The 24233-nt window shown below is 38.5% G+C and overlaps 1 protein-coding gene across 1 annotated transcript in view; it reads right to left on the bottom strand.

Annotated features, from left to right (window-relative positions):
• The window catches only part of GALNT8 (polypeptide N-acetylgalactosaminyltransferase 8), a 406113-nt gene that overhangs the window by 112014 nt on the left and 269866 nt on the right, over positions 1 to 24233 (bottom strand). Inside the window, exon 8 of the mRNA XM_044087557.1 lies at positions 5094 to 5231. Within this exon, the coding sequence (XP_043943492.1) occupies positions 5094 to 5231 (138 nt within the window). The remainder of the gene's footprint in view (positions 1 to 5093; positions 5232 to 24233) is intronic.

The raw sequence follows: 24233 nt of genomic DNA, 5'->3' as shown, positions 1-24233 counted from the left end.
GCAACATTTATTTGTCTGAGATAGACCTTCTTGAAGAATGCTAGTGCCTGCAGGGAGTTGATGATAACCCCCAGCTTGCAATCATCTGCAAACTTAGTCAGCTGTAAACTTCAGCATTCACTTCCATTACAAAGAAATAGATGCCACAAAGGAGCGAGCCCAGTACCGAGCACTGGGAGATTCCACTAGTGACTGGCCTCTTGGTGGAGTTGGCCTCACCTATTTTGACCTCCTGGGTCCTATCAGTGAGCCAGCTGGCTATCCAGTAGGTGATAAAAGGGATTATACCTAAATTAGTGAGCTTGTCTATAATGCCTGACTGGGGTATTGTATCAAAAGCCTTGGCCAGGTCGAGGTAAGCTGTGTGCACAGTCTTACCTTCATCCAATACTTTGGTGAATCTCTCAAAAAAGTCCGCCAGATTTAATAGGCATGATCTTCCTTTAACAAGGCTGAACTGTGATAGGTCCAGCATTTACAGGTTTATCTATGTCCTCATTTATCATGTCCAAGATGATTCTTTTTATGGTCTTACATATGAGTCTGGTAAGACTTGTGGGTCTGTAGATACCCGGATCAATGGTTGAACCTCCTTTGTGCAGGGGAATGACTGTAGCCATCTTCCATTCCTCGGGCACAAAACCTGACTGATGATGACAAAGGATAAAAGCTTGAGAGTATTGCTATTATTTAATGCTATTATTACAAAACTTAATTTCTGTTCCATTTCTTGTCACTAACATGCAGTTTCCAGTGATGCCTCACTGATGTATTTCACAAGTTTACAGTGATGCATACGGTGATATACAGTACATCAGTTTTAGTGCATTTAGTGTCACTCTGTGTTTTTTTGTGTAGAAGTGAGTGTGCATATGTCCATTTCTTCGTGTTAGAATAATTGTGCAAGCTTAACATAATGTAAGTGACGTTTAAGGTTTTTTTTTTAATCTGATAAATATTGCTTTATTTGGGACACTGGTACGTGTGTGTGTGTGTGTGTGTGTGTGTGTGTGTGTGTGTGTGTGTGTGTGTGTGTGTGTGTGCCCGCACGCGTGTGTGTCTGTGTTTGCTAGGGGTTAGAATTTTGATTAGTGGCTAGAGAAAATGGCAGCTGCATTATGCATGTATTTAGGTAATTTTGTATTTATTTATTTATAGATATAGTCATGGTGACTTATGTTGCTTGCTCCTGTTTGGAACTCCTGATTTACACTAAGCACATAGTGGTGAACATCCAATGCTTGCTTATGTTGAATAATAATTCCTTTTCAATATATAACATGCATCGATGGCAATCAACTTACATATCGTCAAGAGTCTTTTCAAAATGTATCAAACAAATCCTCTACAGATCTTCACATTGTTTACCACTTCTCCACATTCTTCAAGAACATTCCTCCTAAAACCTCTTATTCTTTTTTCATTCCTTTTTATTCCTATATTATTATTATTATATTTATTCCTATATTTAAAATTTGTATTCCCTTGGATAGCTAACCTGCACTTACCACTTCTCAAATCAACAACCTTGTTGGCTTGTAGGAGATATCCTCCCACAATTCTTGCAGAAAGCAACTTAACTGTGTTTCAGAAATTAATGTTTTACATAGCTACTGTCTCCTTAGGGGTAATGTTTATTTCATACCTCTCAACCTCTTAGTGCAATAAATCTGGGCAAAGCCTATCAAAATGGGGGGACAATGGGCCAAACATAAGGACATATTTTAAATATTGCTCTTATAAACTTAGAAAGTTGCTAGAGTAACAGTGTTTCTTTTAGCATACATTTTCTGAAGGCTATGAGGTCTAAAACTGAAATGTATGTCATTATTTACTGACATAAATCCTTACATCATCCCAATGATTTACCAGAAAAATACAAATTTTATGAGGAACAGACCAAAAATATGAACCAAAAATCTGGACATTCTGCGAAAATCTGGGCAGTTGAGAGGTATGGTTTATTTGATCTGAAAAAAGATCATTACATCTATTTCATAAAGATGTTAACTCAGTTAATGCACTACAAAACAATCAACTTGCTCTGTCCTTCGTGGTAAATTCTTCAGAAGGAGATCAGTGTCTAATTCCTTGAGGTCTTAAATCATTGTCACTTAAAAGGTTTCAGACACCACCACAGAACAAACTAACCATGGCTGAATGCATTAGAGAACATGGGTCACTGATTTATGGCTAGACAACATGGGTTGCTGATGTAGAGTAAGAGAATATGGGGCACAGATATAGGGTGAGAGGACATGGGTCACTGATGTAGCATGAGTCAACATGGGTTACTGATATAGGATGAGAGAACATGGGCCACAGATATAGGGTGAGAGAACATGGGTCACTGATATAGGGTGAGAGAACATGGGTCACTGATGTAGCATGAGCCAACATGGGTCATTGATGTAGGATGAGAGAACATGGGTCACTGATGTAGGATGAGAGGACATGGGTCACTGATGTAGCATGAGTCAACATGGGTCATTGATGTAGGATGAGAGAACATGGGTCACTGATGTAGGATGAGGGAACATGGGCCACAGATATAGGGTGAGAGGACATGGGTCACTGATGTAGCATGAGTCAACATGGGTTACTGATGTAGAGTGAGAGAACATGGGTCATTGATATAGGATGAGAGAGCATGGGCCACAGATATAGGGTGAGAGGACATGGGTCACTGATGTAGCATGAGTCAACATGGGTTACTGATGTAGAGTGAGAGAACATGGGTCATTGATATAGGATGAGAGAGCATGGGCCACAGATATAGGGTGAGAGAACATGGGTCACTGATGTAGCATGAGTCAACATGGGTCATTGATGTAGAATGAGAGAACATGGGTTACTGAAATAGGGTGAGAGAACATGGGTCACTGATGTAGCATGAGTCAACATAGGTCTTTGATATAGCATGAGAGAACATGGGTCACTGATGTAGCATGAAACAACACTGGTCACTGATGTAGTATGAAAGAACATGGGTTACTGATGTAGCATGAGAGAACATGGGTCACTGATGTAGCATGAGAGAACATGGGTCACTGATGTAGCAAATGAGAACACGTCACTGATGTAGCATAAGAAAACATGGGTCTCTAATGTAGAGTGAGAGAACACAGGTCACTGATGTAGCATAGTACAACATGGGTCACTGATGCAGCATGAGAGAAAACACTGAATAGAACATTTTCCATACCAGAAACTCAGTGCAGTCAATCCTGCCTTTAATATTACATCTGTTTCTTTTCTAGTATGTTTTCAATTCCGGTCTAGTATCTCACATCTCCATTGTATTGTTTGCCTGTCTTGCTCTACTCTCTCACTTCTTGTCCTGTTCATAACATCACTGCTTGTCTTGCAGTCTGCAGATTGTTCAGTGATGTTATTTTTCTGTAGAGAAGCAGCAGCCCTTAAGCAAAATGGCAGATTTACTTTACTTTTTCATTGGGAAACTCAGAAGATTTAATATGGCCATGTAGCAGAAGACTTGCTTATCTGCTTATTCATTTTTCCAAAACAATTAGTCATTAGTCTAACCCATAAATAATACTGACAGACATAGAGTCTGATGTGGCTCATAGTGTTTCCATTAAACTGCATTTGTTTGTTTTTTTGTTTTTGTTGACTGGGAAAGTCCAACTAGGCAGGAAAATCCCATTTTTAATGGAGGTCCGGGAGAAAAGCTCCATAAAATCAATATCTTGACATAAATTTATAGCATAAAATAAAGCAATATTTCACATAAAATTAATATTTACAAAAAATGTAGCTTAGAAACAGAGTTGTTTAACATATTGTTAAAACAGATTATGCATTTGCATTATAGTACAACTCAGTCTAAATATTCTTACATGCATAGATTTTAGAACTATTTCACATAATATTACTTCAGTTTGTGCAGCTGGACTGCAGTAACACATATAACACATAGATATGGTAACTGATAGGTACGAATATTGTTTATACACACATGGTGAGAGTGAAAAGCAATCTATTCTTAGGAATTAAAATAATTTATCAAAAGAGAAATAGTTAAAGAATAAGAAGGAATAAATTGTAATATACTAGAAGTGTAATCCCCATGGAGGTGAATCAGTCAAATTAAAAAAGTGGATAGGAGAGTGTGAAGGAAGGAGAAAGAAAACACTGGATGGTGAAGGAGAAAGAAAACACTGGATGGTGAAGGAGAAAGAAAACACTGGACGGTGAAGGAGAAAGAAAACACTGGACGGTGAAGGAGAAGAAAACACTGGATGGTGAAGGAGAAAGAAAACACTGGACGGTGAAGGAGAAAGAAAACACTGGATGGTGAAGGAGAAAGAAAACACTGGATGGAAGGAGAAAGAAAACACTGGATGGTGAAGGAGATGTATATAACGTGGATGCTAAGAAGTGAGGAAAGGAAAGTGATACAAGTATTCTCTGCATAAAGGATCTTCCAAGGATGTTTTGAGTGAAGTAGGCATGTAATCGTGGTAATTATCTAAGTTAGCTTATCTGGGTATGGAACACGTACAAAACCAGGTGCTGTTTAGGTACATGATGCAGCAAATGATATTCTGATCTGTACATATTATCCATGTGCCAGTGGAAAATGTTACATTTCAGTATCTCCCTTACCTATTTATTTATGACTATGCCAAATATATAATTTGTGGTGTTCGTGGTGGCAATCCAGCTGTACAATTTTCATTTAACTGTCAAAAGTAAACATGTTGTTTTCACAATTTTATTCTACAACAATCTAAGAAATGTATGAGTAATACATCATTTCACTAACTGGCAAATGTCTTTTATGATGTGCATGGTTTTGCAATAGACTGGATCAGTTTTCAGTTATCTTTTAGAACAGGATGCGAAATGCTTCATTCTTGAAAGTACATTTTGCCCTTTGATGAAGTGCCACTGTTTTGCTGTACCTATTAAACTAGTTAGTGATCATAGTGTTAAGTTTCATTTACCTTCACGGTGTCAGCATGAACTGAGTTCCCCTTCAGTAAAATTACCACGAGGATTAAAACAAAACAATGCCGAGCAATACTCATATCATAAAGGAGTGAATTGTCTCTACAAAATGTACTTACCTGTCCATAGTAAATGATGTTCAGATATGGCTGTAGGTTTGGGTATACATTATCCAGATACCATTGGAAACTTTTACATTTCAGCTTCTCCCTTATCTTCTTCCTGGCAGATGTATCACCATAATCAATTCCATGACCCTTGAAGAAAATGAACAAAAGAGTTCATGCGTGAAGGTTTGGTTATGATACTGCAGTGCTTTGTAATGCGCCAACTACACCTCTAAATGATACTCATCTGACCAATGATGATATTAGTAAAAAATGCTCCTTAATTAATGGTTGCAGCTAAGATGCATTTCTTTCCTAGTAAGTGAAGTCACATAACATAATAATGGATTACAAAATAATTAAATGAAAAGATGCTTACTATATATGTGTTGAAAAATACCCTGTTTCCATGTTTCAACAGGGAAACCTCTGGATCCTGACAATACCCTGGATGTCTGCTGAGAAGTATAAAGTTCCACTTACCAAATCAGCCATTCAGCCTGAATCTGTCCTCTGGTTATGTCCCTGAGGTGTGGGGAATGGCAGTTGTCATGCACTTAGATAAAGGTGGTACCTCTAATGAAGCAGCGAATTACAAGCCCTATTAACTCTAACTTGCATAACTTGTCCTTCATGGCATATTCTCAAGGCCCAAAGAAGTTATACACTCAATTTCTTCATCCTTTGTTAGGCCACTCATTCAGTATAAATCACTAAGCAGCGAAAAACAGCTTGAGACACCCTTAGCTGCTATGATAGACTGAAAACTCTGTCCCTCTATTCAGTGTCTATGACTCCTGAGGGGCGATCTCTGCTTAGTCTTCCATGCTATTAATGACCTGTCACTCTTTGAAAATCCTTCACTTAGATGTTTATTTGTTTGTTTACTTATTTACTTGCTTATATATTACTGTTTGTTAACTGGGATAGTCTGGCTGGACAAAAGACCCTTTTAACAGAGTCCTGGGGAGTAAAACTCCAATACAGTAATTGAAAAGTATATACATTTATAAAGTGATGCAGTACAGTATAAAAATTACAGCATACAGAAGTTGACAAAATATACATTGCTGAAATTATACAGTATGACAAAATGTAACAAAGATAACAACTAAAGCCAGTGTTAAACCAAACACTTACTGTAGAGATGCAATGTATACTACCACATCAGCAATACCAGTCAGGCTATCCCCAGTGCCTGGAATAGGCTGACTTTACTTATAAAGCAAAGTACTTCCCTAGCAACCTTTAAAACCATTTTACCTGGGATGTGTAGAGGAAGTCTACTTACTGGGAGACATTGTTGGTGTCTCACCAGTACCACTTTATCTGGCTGAGCTTCTTGATGGTCTAGAACCTATAAACCTATGAGAAAGGAAGCCAAGATAAAGGGAAAGGATAGACAGTGATGAGGAGACACATAGTGGAGGACCCAGAACAAGTTAAGAATGGGGTAACAACTGAAAGACAGCATGAAGGAAGTGAGGAGGAACCTGCACTCAGCCAGAAGGAAGGTGGCAAACAGAGTCAAACAGAACAGCTGGTGAGAAGGAAGGAGGAATAGCTGAATTGGGAGTCAGAGGACAAGTGCATGCAACATGGGGATGGGGCAGGTAAACACAGCAGAGAGAGAGCAAGCACAGAGGATTTTAGGTGGTAGAGACTTCCCCTATTATGAGCTTCAAATGATTAAGCTGAGAGGAAGTGGTTAATGACAGAATGGGGGAGTGGAACTGAGAACGGGACCTGAAGGAAGACGGGATGTAAGTTTATCAGGAAGAGGAGAAGCCAGAGCAAAAGAAGAGACAGGAATCCAGGAATAAACACTAGTATATGGGTCTTCCCGGAGGACTACAACTGAGATGTGGAAGTAATCAGACACAATGCAGGGAATGAGGAAGCCAGCAGAGAGAATGGTGAATGATGGCAGGGCACAAATGGAGGTGGATATTGTACAGGTTGAGGGGTAATATTATGGGGCAATAAATGAAGCGGGGATTGACAAATAGCATGGGAGAGAATTAAAAAACAACTTTTGGTGACCATATACTCAGACAAGAAGGGATATAAAAAATCTTGGCAAGAAACACGAGAAACCAGGTTACACTGAAAATAGTGTCAGAGTTAGAGGTAGAGGTAGACTTAACTCTACTAATGACAAATACACCCACTTTAGAAAGAAGCATTTGCTATAACAGAATGGCCACATCCCTGTTTTGGAGCCATCCAACCATTTTCATAAGAAACCACATGCATTTCAGCAGTACCTGTTTATCTTGTCTCTCACTGATTGATTTAGCGATGAAATTCATAGGGTCATAGGTGTTTACTAGGCTAATGATCAGAAGGGGCTTTTAAGCCTAGCCATGCATCCCAAATCTCTGACAAGTTCGGGTACCCTTGATAAGTGTAAGGAGAGGCTTGGGAGATGAAGCATTTAGAAGCAGTAGCCTGGGAGATAAACCATTTACAGGCTGCATATTTCCATTCGAGACATAGGTGTCAAACCAGATGGATTTCCTCATCCCCATCCAGCTGTCCAAGTTATACTTGAATTGGGTTAGGGAGGAACTCTGCTTCACATGGATGGGGAGTCTGGTTCGATTCTTGGCTGGGGTGCCTTCTGTATAGAGTCTGCATGTCCTCCCTGTGGTCACATGGGTTTCCCCTGGTTGCTCTGGTTTTCTCCCACTTTCCAAAGACATGCACTAGGTGGATTGGACACTCTAAAAATTGTCTGTAAGCGTGAGTGTGTCAGTGAGTGGTGGTATGAATGAACTACCGCTGCAGGGCTAGCCACCCAGTGGTGTAAACCTTGGCTCGAGATTATTGTCACTGCTGAAGTGACACCCTGATCCCAAGTGCAAAATGAGAAAAGGGGTTGTGGATGAATGGATCTGACTCTGGATCTCACTACATTTGTGATCTGACAAAGCAGTGAAGACTGGAAAGAGTAAGGAATACTATTCATTAGATGTGTTCTTCAGATAATGCTTGCTAATGGAAATCACTCTTATTTTATCAACTTCTATCAATTTTTAAATACATACCTATAACTAATGACTATACCAGACTGTGTGCTTTTGTCATTGATTATTGCTGGTGTTGTCTCTGATTCTTCAGCAAAGAGGATAAGCACTTTGATGCAAAATACCCACTGCTTTCCATAGTGATTAAACCATCAGCACCCTGCAACAGCACATTTATGGAAATGATCAATTTTCATGTCTTCTATGATAAATAAAAATCTTGTAATATTGGACCTCTGTCTACATGCTCAAAGCACACACACACACACACACACACACACACACACACACACACACACACACACACACACACACACACACACACACACACACACGCACACACACAGTTATTTAAACATTCCTGTGTGATGAGTTAGTATTAGAATCATGTCAATACAATCTAATAGCAGTAACAGTGGAAACTGTGTAATATAACCAATGACTGAAATTCAGTAAACATCAAAAAGTCATTGCAAGCATGTTTAAAATAATCAAAGACATAAGACATTTAGCCACAGTCCCAAAGTAATGAGTGAGTTCAGAGATTCAACAGAATATCTGCATTGTTACAAAAGAGTTTTATATTTGCTTTGACAGACAACCAGCATTCTTACATAGGTCAATGACTTTTGGCTTTTCCCAGTTAGGTTCGCCACAGTGGATTACCAGTCCGCTATTGATTGGCAGCGGATTTTTATGGTGTTGAGTTGCTAGCCCGGCGCCCAACCTTCAGAGAAGGCACACACACTCTCACACCTACCTGCATATCTTTTTTAAGTTTACGTGACCGCAGGGAGGACATGCAGGCTCTGCACAGAAGGTATTCCAGCCGAAAATCGAACCAGAGAACCTTTTGAGGTGACAACGTTAACTGCTGCACCACCACGACCATATTCTTATATAGGTCGATGCATTCCAAAAATGAAAAAGACATGAGTATAAAAAAACAAAACTTTTGTCACATAAATTTTACACTTAAAAGATACTAAGGTCAAACAAACAACATATATACGTTCTAGCCAAGATTATTTATGTATAGAAGTAGAGGTCCCATAAATAGGTAGTTGCAAACATACCTCTCAACCTCTTAGAGCAAGAAATCTGGACAAAGCCATAAATAAAAGTGGAACAAAGGCCCAAAACTGGGGACAATTTTTAAATATTGCTCTTACAAACTTAGAAAGTTGATAGAACAACGGTTTTTTCATTAGCATGAATTTTCTGGGGGTATGAAGTCCGAAACTCAAATGTCTATCATTATTTTCTAACTTCAGTCTTTAATGACTTGCCAGAAAACCACAATTTTATGAAAAACGGACCAAAAGTATGAGCAAAAATCTGGACATTCTGTGAAAATCTGTACAGTTGAGAGGTATGGAGGCATGTTCCCCTAGATGTTTCAGAGATCATGGTCACATATGATATGGATATGACAAGTTCATAAGATATATACTTAACAATAATCAGAAAGTAGTTAAAGTGTGGTAATGTACTGAACAACTGCACCATTGTATTCAGTAGTCTAGAGCAAGGGTAGTATTGTAAGTGCTGTTTATTGTCCTGGTCACTGCTGATTTGGTGAATTAGAAACAGGTGCAGGTTTGGTGAATAGCTTTGACTTTAGCTCTAAAACTCTGCAAGGCTGGAACATTCCAGATATTAACACAGAGGATTTTAATAAAAGGCATACTGGGATTTTTTTAAGTAATTTGGATTTCTTTATAGGTTAGTTAGTAGCATTGCTGTTGTGGAATCCAAAGATATAGGCTGAGTTGGACAATGTAAGTCTGCAAGAAATCTGTGTAGTTGTTAGATTATGAATGACTTCATATACTATGAAAAAGAAGATGAGGAGTTCCACAATGGTAGATTAAGTATTCATTGGGTCCCAGGCTGTTTTCAGTCCATAAGCCCCCTGCCCTCTACTCTCTTCACTCTTCTCTCACCCCCCACCCCAACTCCTAACATTTTATTACAGGGTTACAGGGGAACACACACACACACACACACACACACACACACACACACACACACACACACACACACACACATATGCACGCATTCCCACCTGTCATTATTTAGTGACTGCAATCCTTAACAGTTTGCTAGAAGACCACACATTTCATGTTGAACAGACAAAAAATATGAGGCAAAAATATGGGACAGTCTGCAATATTAGGAATAGTTGTGATTTTTAATCACTAAACAGAGGATTAAGGATATGAGCAATTATTATAAAGTTACTTTCTTGCCTTTCTGCACTCTTGGGTTTGATTCTCTCAGCCTTCATTTGCCTACTTTGTGAGACTCTAAGCAGTTAACAAAAAAAGTATACAGAATTCTTTGTGTGCTTCCAGCTGTTAAATTGTAAACAAAACACTGTGCTACAAATGTTCATAACTTTGCTAAAACATAACACTTTTGTGATCATACTGTATATTGACCACTACTACCACCTGGACTGTGATACAGAATTTGTGCAACTCAGATCCAAAATACAATTTATGAAAAAGATAGTGTGAAATGACATTTATAAATGATATTACATAAGTGCATAAAGAAACCTGTTGGCAGAATGTAGAAGTCCAGGAAGTCATCAAAAGAAACAAGGGGTGCAGGAAAAAGTGGAAGAAAGAAAAGACTGACCTACTGGTGGTTGGCTAACAAAAAGGCTAAGAGAACCGTTACAATAGCAAAGCACAAGGCATCAGTGACTCAGTAGCTGGCACAAAGAAACTCTATCAGGTTGACAAGGCAAAGACAGAAAGAGAAAAAAACAGTCATCAGACACCTGTCATAAGGGATGCTAGCAACATCCTGCTCATGTGTCCACAAGACATCAAAGGCAGATGGAAGGAGTACGTCCAACAGCATCTGAATGAGGAAACCCCACAGCACCTGTACTGCTCCAGAAAGAAGAAGAGGAGCCTACCACAGAAATATAAACAGCATTTCATAAAATGAAGTCAGGGAAAGCAGCAGGCTCAGATGAGGTCATGGCAGATAGGATCAAAATGCTGGGTGTGTTAGGGGACTAATGGCTCCTGATGGTATTTCTAGCTGTATGGAGAGAGAGAGAGAGAGAGAGTCATATCCCAGTTGCCTGGTGAACAAGCATACTAGTGCCAGTGTACAAGAACAATGGGGGCATTTACAACTGGGGCAGTACAGAGGTATCAAACACCTGTCACACTGCACAAAAGTTCTGGAGAGGGTAATAAATGAATATGCAAAGTAGAAGAAAGTAAGATGGGAGATGAGCACTTTGGATTCAGATTAGGATGCGGCACAACTGACCAGATGTTTGCAGTGATACAGATAATTCAGAAGATGTTAGAAATGAGGAAAGACCAACTGGGCATTCCTAGACCTGGAGAACATTTATGGCAAGGTTCAAGAAAACTGATTTGGGCAGTCTCATTATGGTTTGAAGTCCAAGAAACATGGATAAAATTAGTGAAGGCTATATATATATATATATATATATATATATATATATATATATATATATATATATGGGTCTACTTCTGTTGGTCAACAGCCCATTTCACTGACACTCATTTGGTCGACAGCTCATTTGATCGACAAAAAGTGTTCAAGGCAAAAACCTGGGATTTGCCCCCCTCCCCACTGTTGTGCGACTGTGGAGTTGTTATATATAGTTGGGGGTGTGTGGGGGGCAAAGCCCCCCACCTCAAATGAGCTGTCGATCAAATGAGTGTCAGTGAAATGGGCTGTCGACCAACAGAAGTAGACCCATATATATATATATATATATATATATATATATATATATATATATATATATATATATATATACACAGACCCAATAATACAAGTATGAACAATGTTTGAACTCACAGCTGTGTTCCCAGTGGGAGGGGTGTGCATCAGGATTCAACTCTGAATCCACTGCTGTTCATACTGCTGATGGACTATATTAGCAAACAGGTGGGTGGGGACGGATCAACAAAGCTACTCTATGCAGACAGTGAGACATTACATGCAGGCTCTGAACAAGAACTCCAGCAGATAATAGAGTCATGGAATGCAAAACTGAAGGCACACATGATAAAACTGGGTACAGATAAGATAGTCGTAATGGCAGCAAATGGAGTAAATCAGAAGAAGATGAGAACTGAGATAGAAGGGAAAATAGTGGAACGGGTTAGCAGCTTCAAGTATCTGGAAGGGTGGTTGAGTTCAATGAAAATTTGAATGAGGAGATCAAAGCTAGAATCAGAAGGGCTGCAGACAACTGGCTCAGAGTATCAGGGGTGCAGTGTGACAAAAAGAATGCCAAAGAAGCTGAAAGTAAAGAAATTCCAGACTTAATAAGTTATAGGAAGTTCATAGGTTCATGGGTTCATAGGTGTTTACTAGGCTAATGACCACAAGGACCTTTTTAAGCCTAGCCATGCATCCTAAGTCTCTGACAAGTTCTGATACTCTTGACAAGTGTAAGCACGGGCCTGGGAGATGAACTATTTACAGGCTACCTGTGTCTATTAGAGACATAGGTGCCAAACCAGGGATGAATTTCCAGGTTTCCATCCAATTGTCCAAGCTGCACTTGAATTGGGTTAGGGAGGAACTCTGCTTCACATGGATGGGGAGCCTGATCCATAGACCAGGTAGTCTCTGGGATACATACCTATCTCTCCAGCAGGTCCTATTTATATTACAGGTAAGGTTTAAGTCTTTAGAACGGGTTAATTCTGGTGCTGCTTGTTTTGTGGATATGCAGAAGGTCCATCAGAGTGGGGTCTGACAATGCCCTGTATACCAGGCATAGATTGCCCCTGAAAAGACTGAGGGAGACAGAACACAGGGATGGGGTCTTGAGGAAATCTGCATAGGACATATTACTTATGCCCTGTATTCTTTTAGTGAGGAACCTCTGTGGATGTTCCAATTGTTGGATATGTCTGATTAGGTACATACCAAAGGGGGCATTGTACTCAATGATAGGTCTGATGAATGCTGAATACAGTGGAACAATGACTTCCTTGGACTTAGATGCCATACATTTGTTTATAAGTTGTGCAATTTAGAATGATTTCCTCATCACTGTAGACACGTGGTGATCAAAGACTAGATTACTATCTATTTGTGTCCCTAAGTCCCTGACTACTGGGTCAGCTTTAAGGCGTGTGTTGTAAATATGATAGTTACCAGGGATGGGTGACTTCCCAAAAGATACTATTATGCATTTCTTGGCATTTAGTTTTAGTCCATAGCTCTGACATCAGTTGTTTGTCTGTGTCAACCCCTCCTGGAGAACATTTGTGTCAGGATGAAATTCAATGACAGCTCCTAATTTGCAGTCATCTGTAAATTTAGTCAGCCAGAGACCAACTTCTGAGAAGTAAATGCCAAAAAAGAGCGGTCCAAGGACTGATCCCTGAGGGACTCCACTTGTGACTGGCCTCTTTGTAGAGGTGGACTCCCCAGTTCTTACTTCCTGGGTTCTGTCTGTGAGCCAGTTGGCTATCCACTGGGTGACATATGGGTTTGTACCTAACCTCTTGAGTTTTTCAACAATGCCCGAGTGGGGTATTTTGTCAAATGCCTTGACCAGGTCAAGGTAGCCAGTGTGAACAATTTTGCCCTCATCCATTGCTTTGGTGACCTTCTCAAAGAAGTCCACTGGGGTGAGTAGGCATGATCTGTCCTTGACAAAACCAAACTGGGTTGGGTCCAGTGTCTGGAGGTTTACTATATCTCTATTGATCATCTCCATGATAATTATTTCCATGGCTTTACATATAAGACTAGTGAGACTTATGGGTCTGTAGTTTGCAGGGTCTGTAGATTTCCCACCTTTGTACCACAGCAAATTCACATTAAATCCACGCTGTAAAACGATAGAAACTTCAACAATTCTCAGCTATAATGGACCATTTATTCTTGAAAAACGTCACGAACAGCAATACACTTTAAAACCAGCAACAGACACGATTTGACATCCCCGAAAGACAGTACACATAAAGACTAACAGCAAAGACTAATAGCAATAGGCTATATTATGTCATGGGTATAGTAGTGGAAAGGTAAATAACAATAAAGTAGACAATCATCAATTGCCACTATATATTTCTGTATTTGATGATACTTATGAAATTATCAGGAATATTATTAGGAGAAATTGGGGGATCCTGATAGATGATAACAGTGTGGCGCATATATTTCAAGGACAACTAAAATTTGTCTATAAAAAGGATTTGTCTTTCAAAGAACTTTTTAAAAATACCATGTATTTAATTAAGCCTAAAACAAACAGGACAGTTGGTAACTTTAAATGTGGGAGGTGTACAGTTTGTAAATACATTAAATGTACGGGTGGTAGACTTATGGTCACAATATTAGTATAAGAGAACACTTTAATTGTTTTATTTCTAACGTCATATACATTGCATTATGTCAGGATTGCAAGGCATTCTATATTGGTAAAACTAGCAGACATTTTAGGAATAGAATTAAAGAACATCTGCTAGATATTCAGCATATGAGAACCACGAATGCCCTGGCCAGACATGTTCAATCAAATAAAAATCATACATTTAAATTTTGTGTTATTCAGCATATTGAATATGATGTACGTGGAAAACACACTAAATATGATCTAGATGTTAGTGAATTAAAGTGGCAAATACTATTAAACACGTATAATTGGCCAGGCTTGAATGAATATTGTAGTATCAAACCCATATTGAACAAAAATTACATCAAGGGTAGAACATGACCAGCTTAAAATTATATATAACTATTAAAACTATTTAAATAACTTTTTTAATTCATCATTTTCATTTAGAATGTGGTGATATTAATGTGTTTACAATATAACAAGAAGAACACATTATATACCATTTTTATTTTTATTTTTATTTTTATCACCTTATCTACAATATTGTTTCAACAAAATTATTTTATCATCACTATTAATTTTATTTTAATTATACTACCATTACTATATTAATTCATTAATATCAATGTTGTTATATGTGTACTTATATGGTTATATAATAGCAATGTAGGGTAGTATATGAATGTGATTTTTACATCAAAAATAATTTAGAAATATAATTTATTAATAAATATATATATATTGTGCATACATAAGAACATCTTGGATGCAACAAAGTGGAGATGCCTATATATATATTTATACACATAGGTGTATGATTAGAGTGGTTATTTTATGTAATATTATATATGTGTGTGTTTATGGTTATTTATCATTTTAGTAGTAGTAGAACTACTAAATTGACTGAATTTATTTGATTAATTAATTAGTTCTAAATTGGGGTGTGATCTGTGTATTTAAATTAAGGTAACACTTGTAATCTGCATTCTGAAGAAGTTCGTCATATCGGACGAAACCCGGGTAAATTCGTTCATGCTGTTAGTCTTTATGTGTACTGTCTTTCGGGGATGTCAAATCGTGTCTGTTGCTGGTTTTAAAGTGTATTGCTGTTCGTGACGTTTTTCAAGAATAAATGGTCCATTATAGCTGAGGATTGTTGAAGTTTCTATCCTTTTACAGCGTGGATTTAATGTGAATTTGCTGTGGTACAACCGACTGCCGTGTGCTTGAACTTCCTGGACCCATTACATCAGTTTGTTTTATTTTTCTTGGTATTAGATTTCCCACCTTTGTGCAGAGGGATGATTGTTGCCTTTTTCCATTTATGAGGCATGAAGCCAGTTTGGAAGCTACAGTTAAATAGTAATTCCAGAGGTTCTGATAAGTCAAGTTTCATGGTATTTAGAAGGCATCCTGGGATATTGTCTGGGTCCATTGATGCAGTGTCCCTGGTCTTAGAAAGAGTATTAAGGACCTGTTCCCTAGTGATAGTAGGGAGAGTTATATTTGATGATATTTCCTGAGGGAAGGTTGAGTGGAGAGAGCAGTAAAGCTGGAGCTGAATTTATCAGCCAGGAGGTTTGCTGTATCTTCTGGCTCAGTGTAGGTGGCTCCATTTACAGTGAACTCTGCATAATATTATTTATTGCCTTTGAGGTTGCGGACAAAGCTAAAGAATGCTTTGTGGTTGTCCTTGGCCTGGGAGTCCAAACCTACCTCAAATTTGGCTTTGGTAGACATTATTTGTCATCTGAGTTGTTTGTTTAGTTTGATGAGAGTGCTTTTATCCTGCTGGGTGCTGCACTTCCTAATTTTTGCCATGATTTTCTTCCTCCTATTATACAGCCGATTGGTTTTGTGATTCCACCAGGATGGCTTGTTTTTTTAGTAAGTAATGTTTTAGTTTCAACAACTGACCTTCGCTCTGTCATAACTCTGCCAAAACCTTACAGTTTGAGCTCACATTTTGATAACATCTATGGACCATCACCACCTGAAACACAGCACTGAATTTGCACCGGTCATCTAGAGAATGTAATTTGTGAAAATGATTATGAGGCAACATTTGCACATAGAATTGCAAAACAGCACAAAGCAGTTTAATGGAAGGGTACCTAAAATGACTACCCTGAAATTTTTGTATCAATATTCCATACTGGTAAAAAGTTTTAATCCGAAAAACAGTTATTAAATGGACCCCTCCCTTTTGCTACTACAACACGTGCTCACAACTCTTCCAAAATGTAACACTTTTAGTTCAAATTTTCAAATAATCTATGGACCAGCAACTGAACTATGGCTTTGAATTTGTGTGATTTGGATCCTAAATGCTTGTCATGAAAACTATTGCAAGACATTTGCAAGCAAAACACAATAGCTTAACATACCAGTCCCTTAAATGACTACCATGAAAAGTTGATATCTAAATCCCACACAGTTAAAAGGTTATAGCCATGTATAACAGTAATGGGTGGAAGAATTATTTCACATTAAGGTACACTATAAGCAATATATTATCATTTATAAAGTATTAAATGTAAAATTCTAACTTCTTATTTCGGCTGTTCCTGTTAGGGGTCACCACAGCGACTCATCTGTTTCCGTTTCTTCTTGTCCTCTGGATCTTGCTCTGTCACACCAACCACCTGCATGTCCTCTCTCACCACATTCATAAACCTTTTCTTAGGCCTTCCTCTTTTCCTCTTACCTGGCAGCTCCATCCTTAGCATCCTACTCTCAATATACCCAGCATCCCTCAATTCAAACTGAAAAAAATGAAAGTCCCCATTTTATAAATACAAAAAGCATTTGGGAGTGTGCATGGTAGAAATATTAACATGTCTAGGTATTGTAACACATGCCATTTGGGCTCAACAACATCTGATAAATTCTTCTTTGTTATGTTGTGACTGAACAGAGAAAGATGGTTGAGTTCAAGGTAAGTCTGAATGAGAAGGTCAAAGCTAGAATCAGAGAGGGTGCAGCCATCTGGCACGGTGTGTTTTGGGGTAGTGTGTAACAAAAGAATGCCAAAGAAGTTGAAATTAAGGTGTATAAACAGTGGTGCAACCAGTACTATTGTATGGTACAGAAACCTGGGCAGTGGAGGCAGAACAGCTGAGGAAGCCAGAGGTGAGAAGGGTGGTAGGATGTACACTGTGGGGCAAAAGAAGAAGTAAAGACATCAGAACAGAGACCCAAGTAGCTCCAATTACAAAAAAGGCTCATGAGAACAGAATATAGTGATTTGGGCACATGCAGCAAAATAGAAGACAATTTGGTGAAGAACATTTGAGACAGATGGGAAGAAAGCAAGAGGAACTGAGGATATCCAGTAAAGAGATAGATGGATTGCATGAGAGGTGACCTGTGACAGTCAGGCACAAGTGATGGAGAAGGTAGTATAGTGGCATTGAATTGAGAGAGATGGCAACAGTTGACGCAACACCCCAACCCTGTAGGAAAATGAGGAAAGGGGGTTGATGATGATTACATAACTGCATAACGTTCGACCAAAGGGTCTCTAAAATTACAACCCTAAATATTTCATACCAGAGTTACAAATTTATAGCAAGTAATGTTTTATGTTTCCATTCATCATAAAGCATATTTCACTTTTTACAACAGCTGTAGTGGTTTTCTTCTCTCAGTAAACCACATTGATGACCAGCACTTTTAGTTTTGCCTAATTACATCTTTGTTAAGATAATAATTAAAAAGTGACAGCTGTTCCTGATTTCTTTGTGACCTTTATCCTTGATAAATCTTGCTTTGTCTCTTCCTCTTTAGATACTAGACTTAGACTTCAGATAGCTTCCAATCGCTTCCACTATGAGTGGATGAAAGCAAATACACTGAGGACTGGAATCCTCAAACTACATTCACCAAAAACATCTTGCCAAAAAAAAAAAATCTTTTTAAAGAACAAGCCCTCAGTCACATCAACTTGCCCTAAAAAGGGCATCATTGATGGTATAACTTGCTGACAGTGATTTCCTACAAAGAAACTCCAGTGATTGATGAACTGAAACTCGGGAAGATGACGTTTGAGAATCCTCCCACTCTTCTGACTCCTAAATGTGGACCACTGCCTTACAGCATGGTTATAACTGTTTATTCAGTTCTACAAAATAGCTCCTTACCATTGATACTTATTAAAAAAATATTAGTAACGAATGTGTGGCAGGCAGACACCTTCAATGTGAAACAGCATGAACATGGAGTTTTTAAGATTCAAAGTGAGGAACATTCCATTCCTCCTAAAGAAGGATGCACCTGAGAGGTTTTGGCAACTGGTTACACTTGAGCTGTGAAAAACATACAAAACAAGACTAACAGAAATGAGGCGATTACATCAGGTCCCTTGTGCAAACTATCCAGAGTGAAAATAAGTAGATGGGGCCAAATTTCATTAACTTTCCAAATATGGTACATGCAGGGCAGTAAAGAAATATAGAATATAGATGTAAACTTGATGATTTCAAATGGAGAGATTTAAATCAGTATTAGGTACATGCCAAAACTACTTGACAAACAAAAGTATTTAATAGAAGCACATATGTAGATCAAGCCAAAAGAAAGAACACATAGTAAATGCAACAGCAGTGCACCACAAGAAAAGCATAAGGAGTAACTACAATAAAAGCATTTTAAAGGATCATACTTGATTTGTATATATTTATAAGCAAATAAATTCAAATGCCATCAGGAAGGGTATTTATTTTTTAAAGTATATTTTAGACAAGTGACTCCAGTGGACAAAGTGTTCCTTTTCAAGGATGACCTAGGAGCACTGTTTGGTGGGGTTCCTATTACATGATCGAACGCTAGAAATAGTGAATGGTCATTTGTCGAACCCAAATGCATGAGACCACAGAACATTGAAGGAACAGATCAGCAAATTTTTTCCCAGGGAAACAATTCGCTGGTCCGGTCTCTGGACTTTGCTGTTTTCTTCACTGTGGTGTGATCTCGCAGTTGGTATATTTAAGGTGGGGGTTGTGGGGGATACAGACCCCCCCCACACATCGGTGGTGGTGTGTGGGGGCGAAGCCCCCCACTTTATGTTGCCTGTACTTTTTTTTTTTTGGATCAGCGAATTTTTTCCCTGGGAGAAAATTTGACGATGAGTGGAGGGGGGCTGGTGCATTAATGTGTGTGTCTCTCTTACACAAATGAAAAACATTATTATGAGCATGATTTCTTTTAATCACTCAAACATTTCAAATGTACCCAAAGGTCTAGTCACCCCCCCCCATCCCAGTTAGTTAGTATCTCTGTCCTACTGGCAATTCCACATCCTTGGTATGCAGTTTTGTTTGCTGGCATCCAGTCTCCGAGTAGTGTTTTAGCACCTTCGACATTTTGTGGTTTCGTGCATTTGGGTTCGATAATAGATTGTTTGCTCTTTCTAGCTTTCGATCATATAATATGAACCTGTTTGGTTAGAAGGCATGCTCAGTCACATATTAGGTAACTGGAAGTGGAAGCACTCAAACTGTACTGTGTACTCTTTTGACTACAGGAAGCAGCTTATTCAGAGCTCAGAGACTTCATTTTCTGCCCTAACTGCTAGGCAAATGTCAACAATAAATAAATATACATGCTTAACAGTTTCAGTTATATCCCTTCTACTAGTTCATTTAATCTGAAAGTTTTTTTTCTTCAAAAAGATTTAAAAAACCCTCAAGATGGCACATTTATAGTGTAGCAGGAGACAGGGCAGGAATACCAAACATTTCCAGCACATGCAGACTGTATTGCAAAAACCCCAGAGCACTAAAAGGAAGAGAAATCACCAACAGTATTTCTCAGAAGAACATCAAAGTGTACTCAGTTGATCTGGTCCACAACAGGACAGTCTAACTCCAACAATGGCAAGAAAAAAAATGCAGGCAATATCAAGCTAAAAGTTGAAGGTAATGATATTTTGGCTATATTTGTATTTTAGAGAATTAAGCAACCTATGAATACACCTTCAGCCAATAACAATTAATTGCCCAAAGGTCTAGTCACCCCCCCCCCATCCCAGTCAGTTAGTATCTCTGTCCTACTGGCAATTCCACATCCTTGGTATGCAGTTTTGTTTGCTGGCATCCAGGCTCCGAGTAATTAGCACCTTTGTCAATGGACAGCATTCTAAGAATGTTTGCTTGCTGGTGTCCCTACTCTGTTCTGTATCATCTCTCCCACTCTCAATCTCTGACTCACACACGCACGCGCACACACACACACACACACACACACACACACACACACACACACACACACACACACACACACACACACACACTGCTCTTAAAATGTAATTTGTGTGCTTTATAAATTTAGTGTTGTAACAGATGAGTTTATAAAGAACTTTCTCTTTGTTACAGTGTGCTAATCTTTACAAAATCCTAAGAAATTACTTGTTGGCTTTTTCACACTGTGACCAGCTGGCTTTTTTAATGTATTTATTTTTGTCTTTGTTTTTCTCAAGCAAGAAAAGTAACTTAAACCTAAAAAAAACACATATTTTCAACTTCGAACATTACCAGCATTGAAATCCTTGTCAAGTAAATCAAATAGACTATAGCTTACACTGCCCCTATCAGTGCACCCAGCACCTCAACCAGAAGGCTGCTTTCTGTTTTAGGATAGTGCATGAGGTTCATATCTTATATAAAACTAAGGATGACAATGTGTGAAAAAAAAAAATAATATATATATATATATATATATATATATATATTTTTTTTTTTTTTTTGACTGAGCAAAAAGGGACAGGGAACACTAAGCTACCTGCGAAATTGTCAAGAGTGGCTTTGTTTTGAACAGGTGCATTATTTTTATTGAATGTAAATAAACAAAAGCAGCACTACAAGCTGGTGCCTGGAGTGTCTGTCCCTATAGCTGTGCCCCCCCAGCTGTGGGCCTTGGGCAGCCACCCAAATCTCTCCTGTTGTAATCCTCCACTATATTTTCTTCTCTACAACTGGAACAGAAAGATGGAGAAGGTGTTCAGTGGGTTGTTAAAGATGATGAATTTGCAGATGTTGTTGGATACACTTTGAAGGTCAGAGGGATTCCTCTTGAAGGAATATGTCAACGAGTGAAAGCTCATATTCCAGTTGGTTTGTAATATCTTCTGTCCTGTGGCTACTCTAGCCTTAGAAGTGAGAAATCCAGACATTTTTTGTCAGCCGTATAGTATTCTATATATTTTTGCTGTTAAGATGCCTCTGTACTTGGAAGTAAACAGAGATGCATCAGATGTCTGGCAAAGATATTTAAATTAAATAACATATTTAATATAATTAATGTTAAAGGGGATGGAGGGAGAGATGGAAGGTGGAGATGAGGAGATAGTTCTAAGTCTTTTGGGTATACTTGGTCTCACGTTTGGCTTTCCTTGAGTTAAAAATCAGTCCTTTGGGTTGGAACCATGAAGCTGTAGGTGAGTGGTAGGTCCTGAAGAATGGAATGAAGACAGGGTGAAGACCTCCACAGGATGAGATCATCAGCATAAAGTATTTAGGGTGATTACGTAGAGAAAAGCTGGGAAGAGACTAATGAAGACTGTGAAGATCAGAGGACCAAGGATCGAATCCTGAGATATTTTTTGAAATGTTAGCTGTGGATGCTGTTACAATGTTTTTCACTTTTGTCCCAAAATGTTTGCTTTACAAGGTAGCTATAGAATCCGGGGGGAGTATAAGGGGTACATCTGAGTTTCAGTAAAGTATTTGGGAGGCATGTGATTTATAAAGTCAAAGGCCTTTATAAAGTCAACAAAGGGAGCAGCAGTTAAATGGCCTTAATCAGCATGACAGTATAAATTAGTGAGATACGTAGTAGTACTTCTTCATTTGTTAACTCTATGCTGGTGCCTGAAGATTAGGTTGTACTTATAGAAATAACCTGAAGTGTGCTTATATACTACATTTTCAAGCAGTTTTCATAGATGTGGAGTAAAGACATTGGTCTGAAATCTGGAAGGTTAGTTGTACAGGTGGATTTAGGAACTGATATAATGTAGTACACATTATAAATGAAAAGTCTTTGCAAATTTTAATAAAGGATGATTATTTAGTCATCTGAGCCTGTTCAACCATGACTGGCATGAGGATCATTAAACTGGCAGTCACTTTACAATGATGCCTGAAGGTAGAAGCTAAGGATCATATGACTCAGGTATAGGATGGTGGAATGTGGAAAGGGATGACCGTAGGAAAGTTCTTTGGCAAGGCCATTCAGTTATATAGTGCATGGGCCTGTCTCCCTCTGCTCAGATTCTTTGCAGGTTTGCTAGGTGTCTAACCAGTTTCTCTCGGGAGCATGTAGCTTTTGCTCTTCTAATAGCTGGAGAAAAATATAATTTGATTTTTTTCAGTAAAGCCATGTATTGTCTCTTGATCACATAAGTTGACAGTGATCAAACGTCATCCAGGGATTATTGGCTCCCTTACATAGTAGCTTAATGTTTGGGAAATGTTTGTTTTGTAGTGTAAGGCCAATATTTGCTAGCTGGGTCTAACAAGTTCAGGTGACTCATTGTCATAGATGGGCCTCATTTTGTGTAGATGATGTCATTTTAGAGGCTTTAGATTCGGGTAGACATATGCATGTCATAAAAGACCATCAGTCAGGCATCCAAATTACAGTCTCATTTATATATCTTTAAAATATTCAGTGTAATGGGATATCTGAAATCTTGTATTTATATTTGTTATATGTCAATCAAACTGATGCTTCAGATATAACCTAATGAACTTGGTTCTACAGCCATGCCAGTGTGTCAGTTACCAGCTTGCCTTGAATTTTGTGTACTTGCTGCGATTTTTGGACCCCTGATAGGCTTGCCTACAACTATTCACTGTAAATAAAAACAATCACTGCACGTGGGTAGCCACAATAAATTTTCTGTGAGCCACTCAGTTAAGGGAGATTGATATATCTCAAATATCTTATCGTGATCAGTTAAAAATAATGGCCAGAATAATGTACTTTAATTGTTTCATATACAGACAGGCAGAAACACACACACACACACACACACACACACACACACACACACACACACACACACACACACACACACACACACACACACACACACACACACACACACACACACACACACACACACACTTCAGATCCATTATCTTTTAATTGTGACCAAATGACAGTTGTGTTTAGTCATTTTCACTCAAATACATTCACACACACACACACACACACACACACACACACACACACACACACACACACACACACACACACACACACACACACACACACACACACACACACAAGCACCTGCCTGCTAAGACCTTTTGTCTATGTACATATCATTTGGTATTCAGTTGAAATAAATTTTGTCCATAATACAGTCTACTTATTTTGCACTTATGCATGTACCCCATCTTCTCACTGTGATCAAATTACAGTAAAGCAGTACTTTCAAACACACAGACTAACCTCAAAATTGTGAATCTTTGACTAAGTATAACTCAGATGTTTTACTTTGATTAGATGAAAGCAATTCTATCCATAGTAATGAATTCAGCCTGTTTCATAGAAATACAGCCCCCCACTCATTATCACTTAAACTTAATCAAATATCATCAGAAGTGTTTTCTTACACAGACTAATCCCCCACAACCACTAACCACCCTTTGGTTGGGTACATTTGAAATGTTTGAGTGATTAAAAGAAATCATGCTCATAACAATGTTTTTCATTTGTGTAAGAGAGACACACACATTAATGCACCAG

Source organism: Protopterus annectens, chromosome 11.part0 (genome assembly GCF_019279795.1).
Source record: "Protopterus annectens isolate FY-2018-M chromosome 11.part0, PAN1.0, whole genome shotgun sequence".
NCBI lineage: Eukaryota > Metazoa > Chordata > Ceratodontiformes > Protopteridae > Protopterus > Protopterus annectens.
This window is presented reverse-complemented; position numbering and strand designations above follow the sequence as displayed.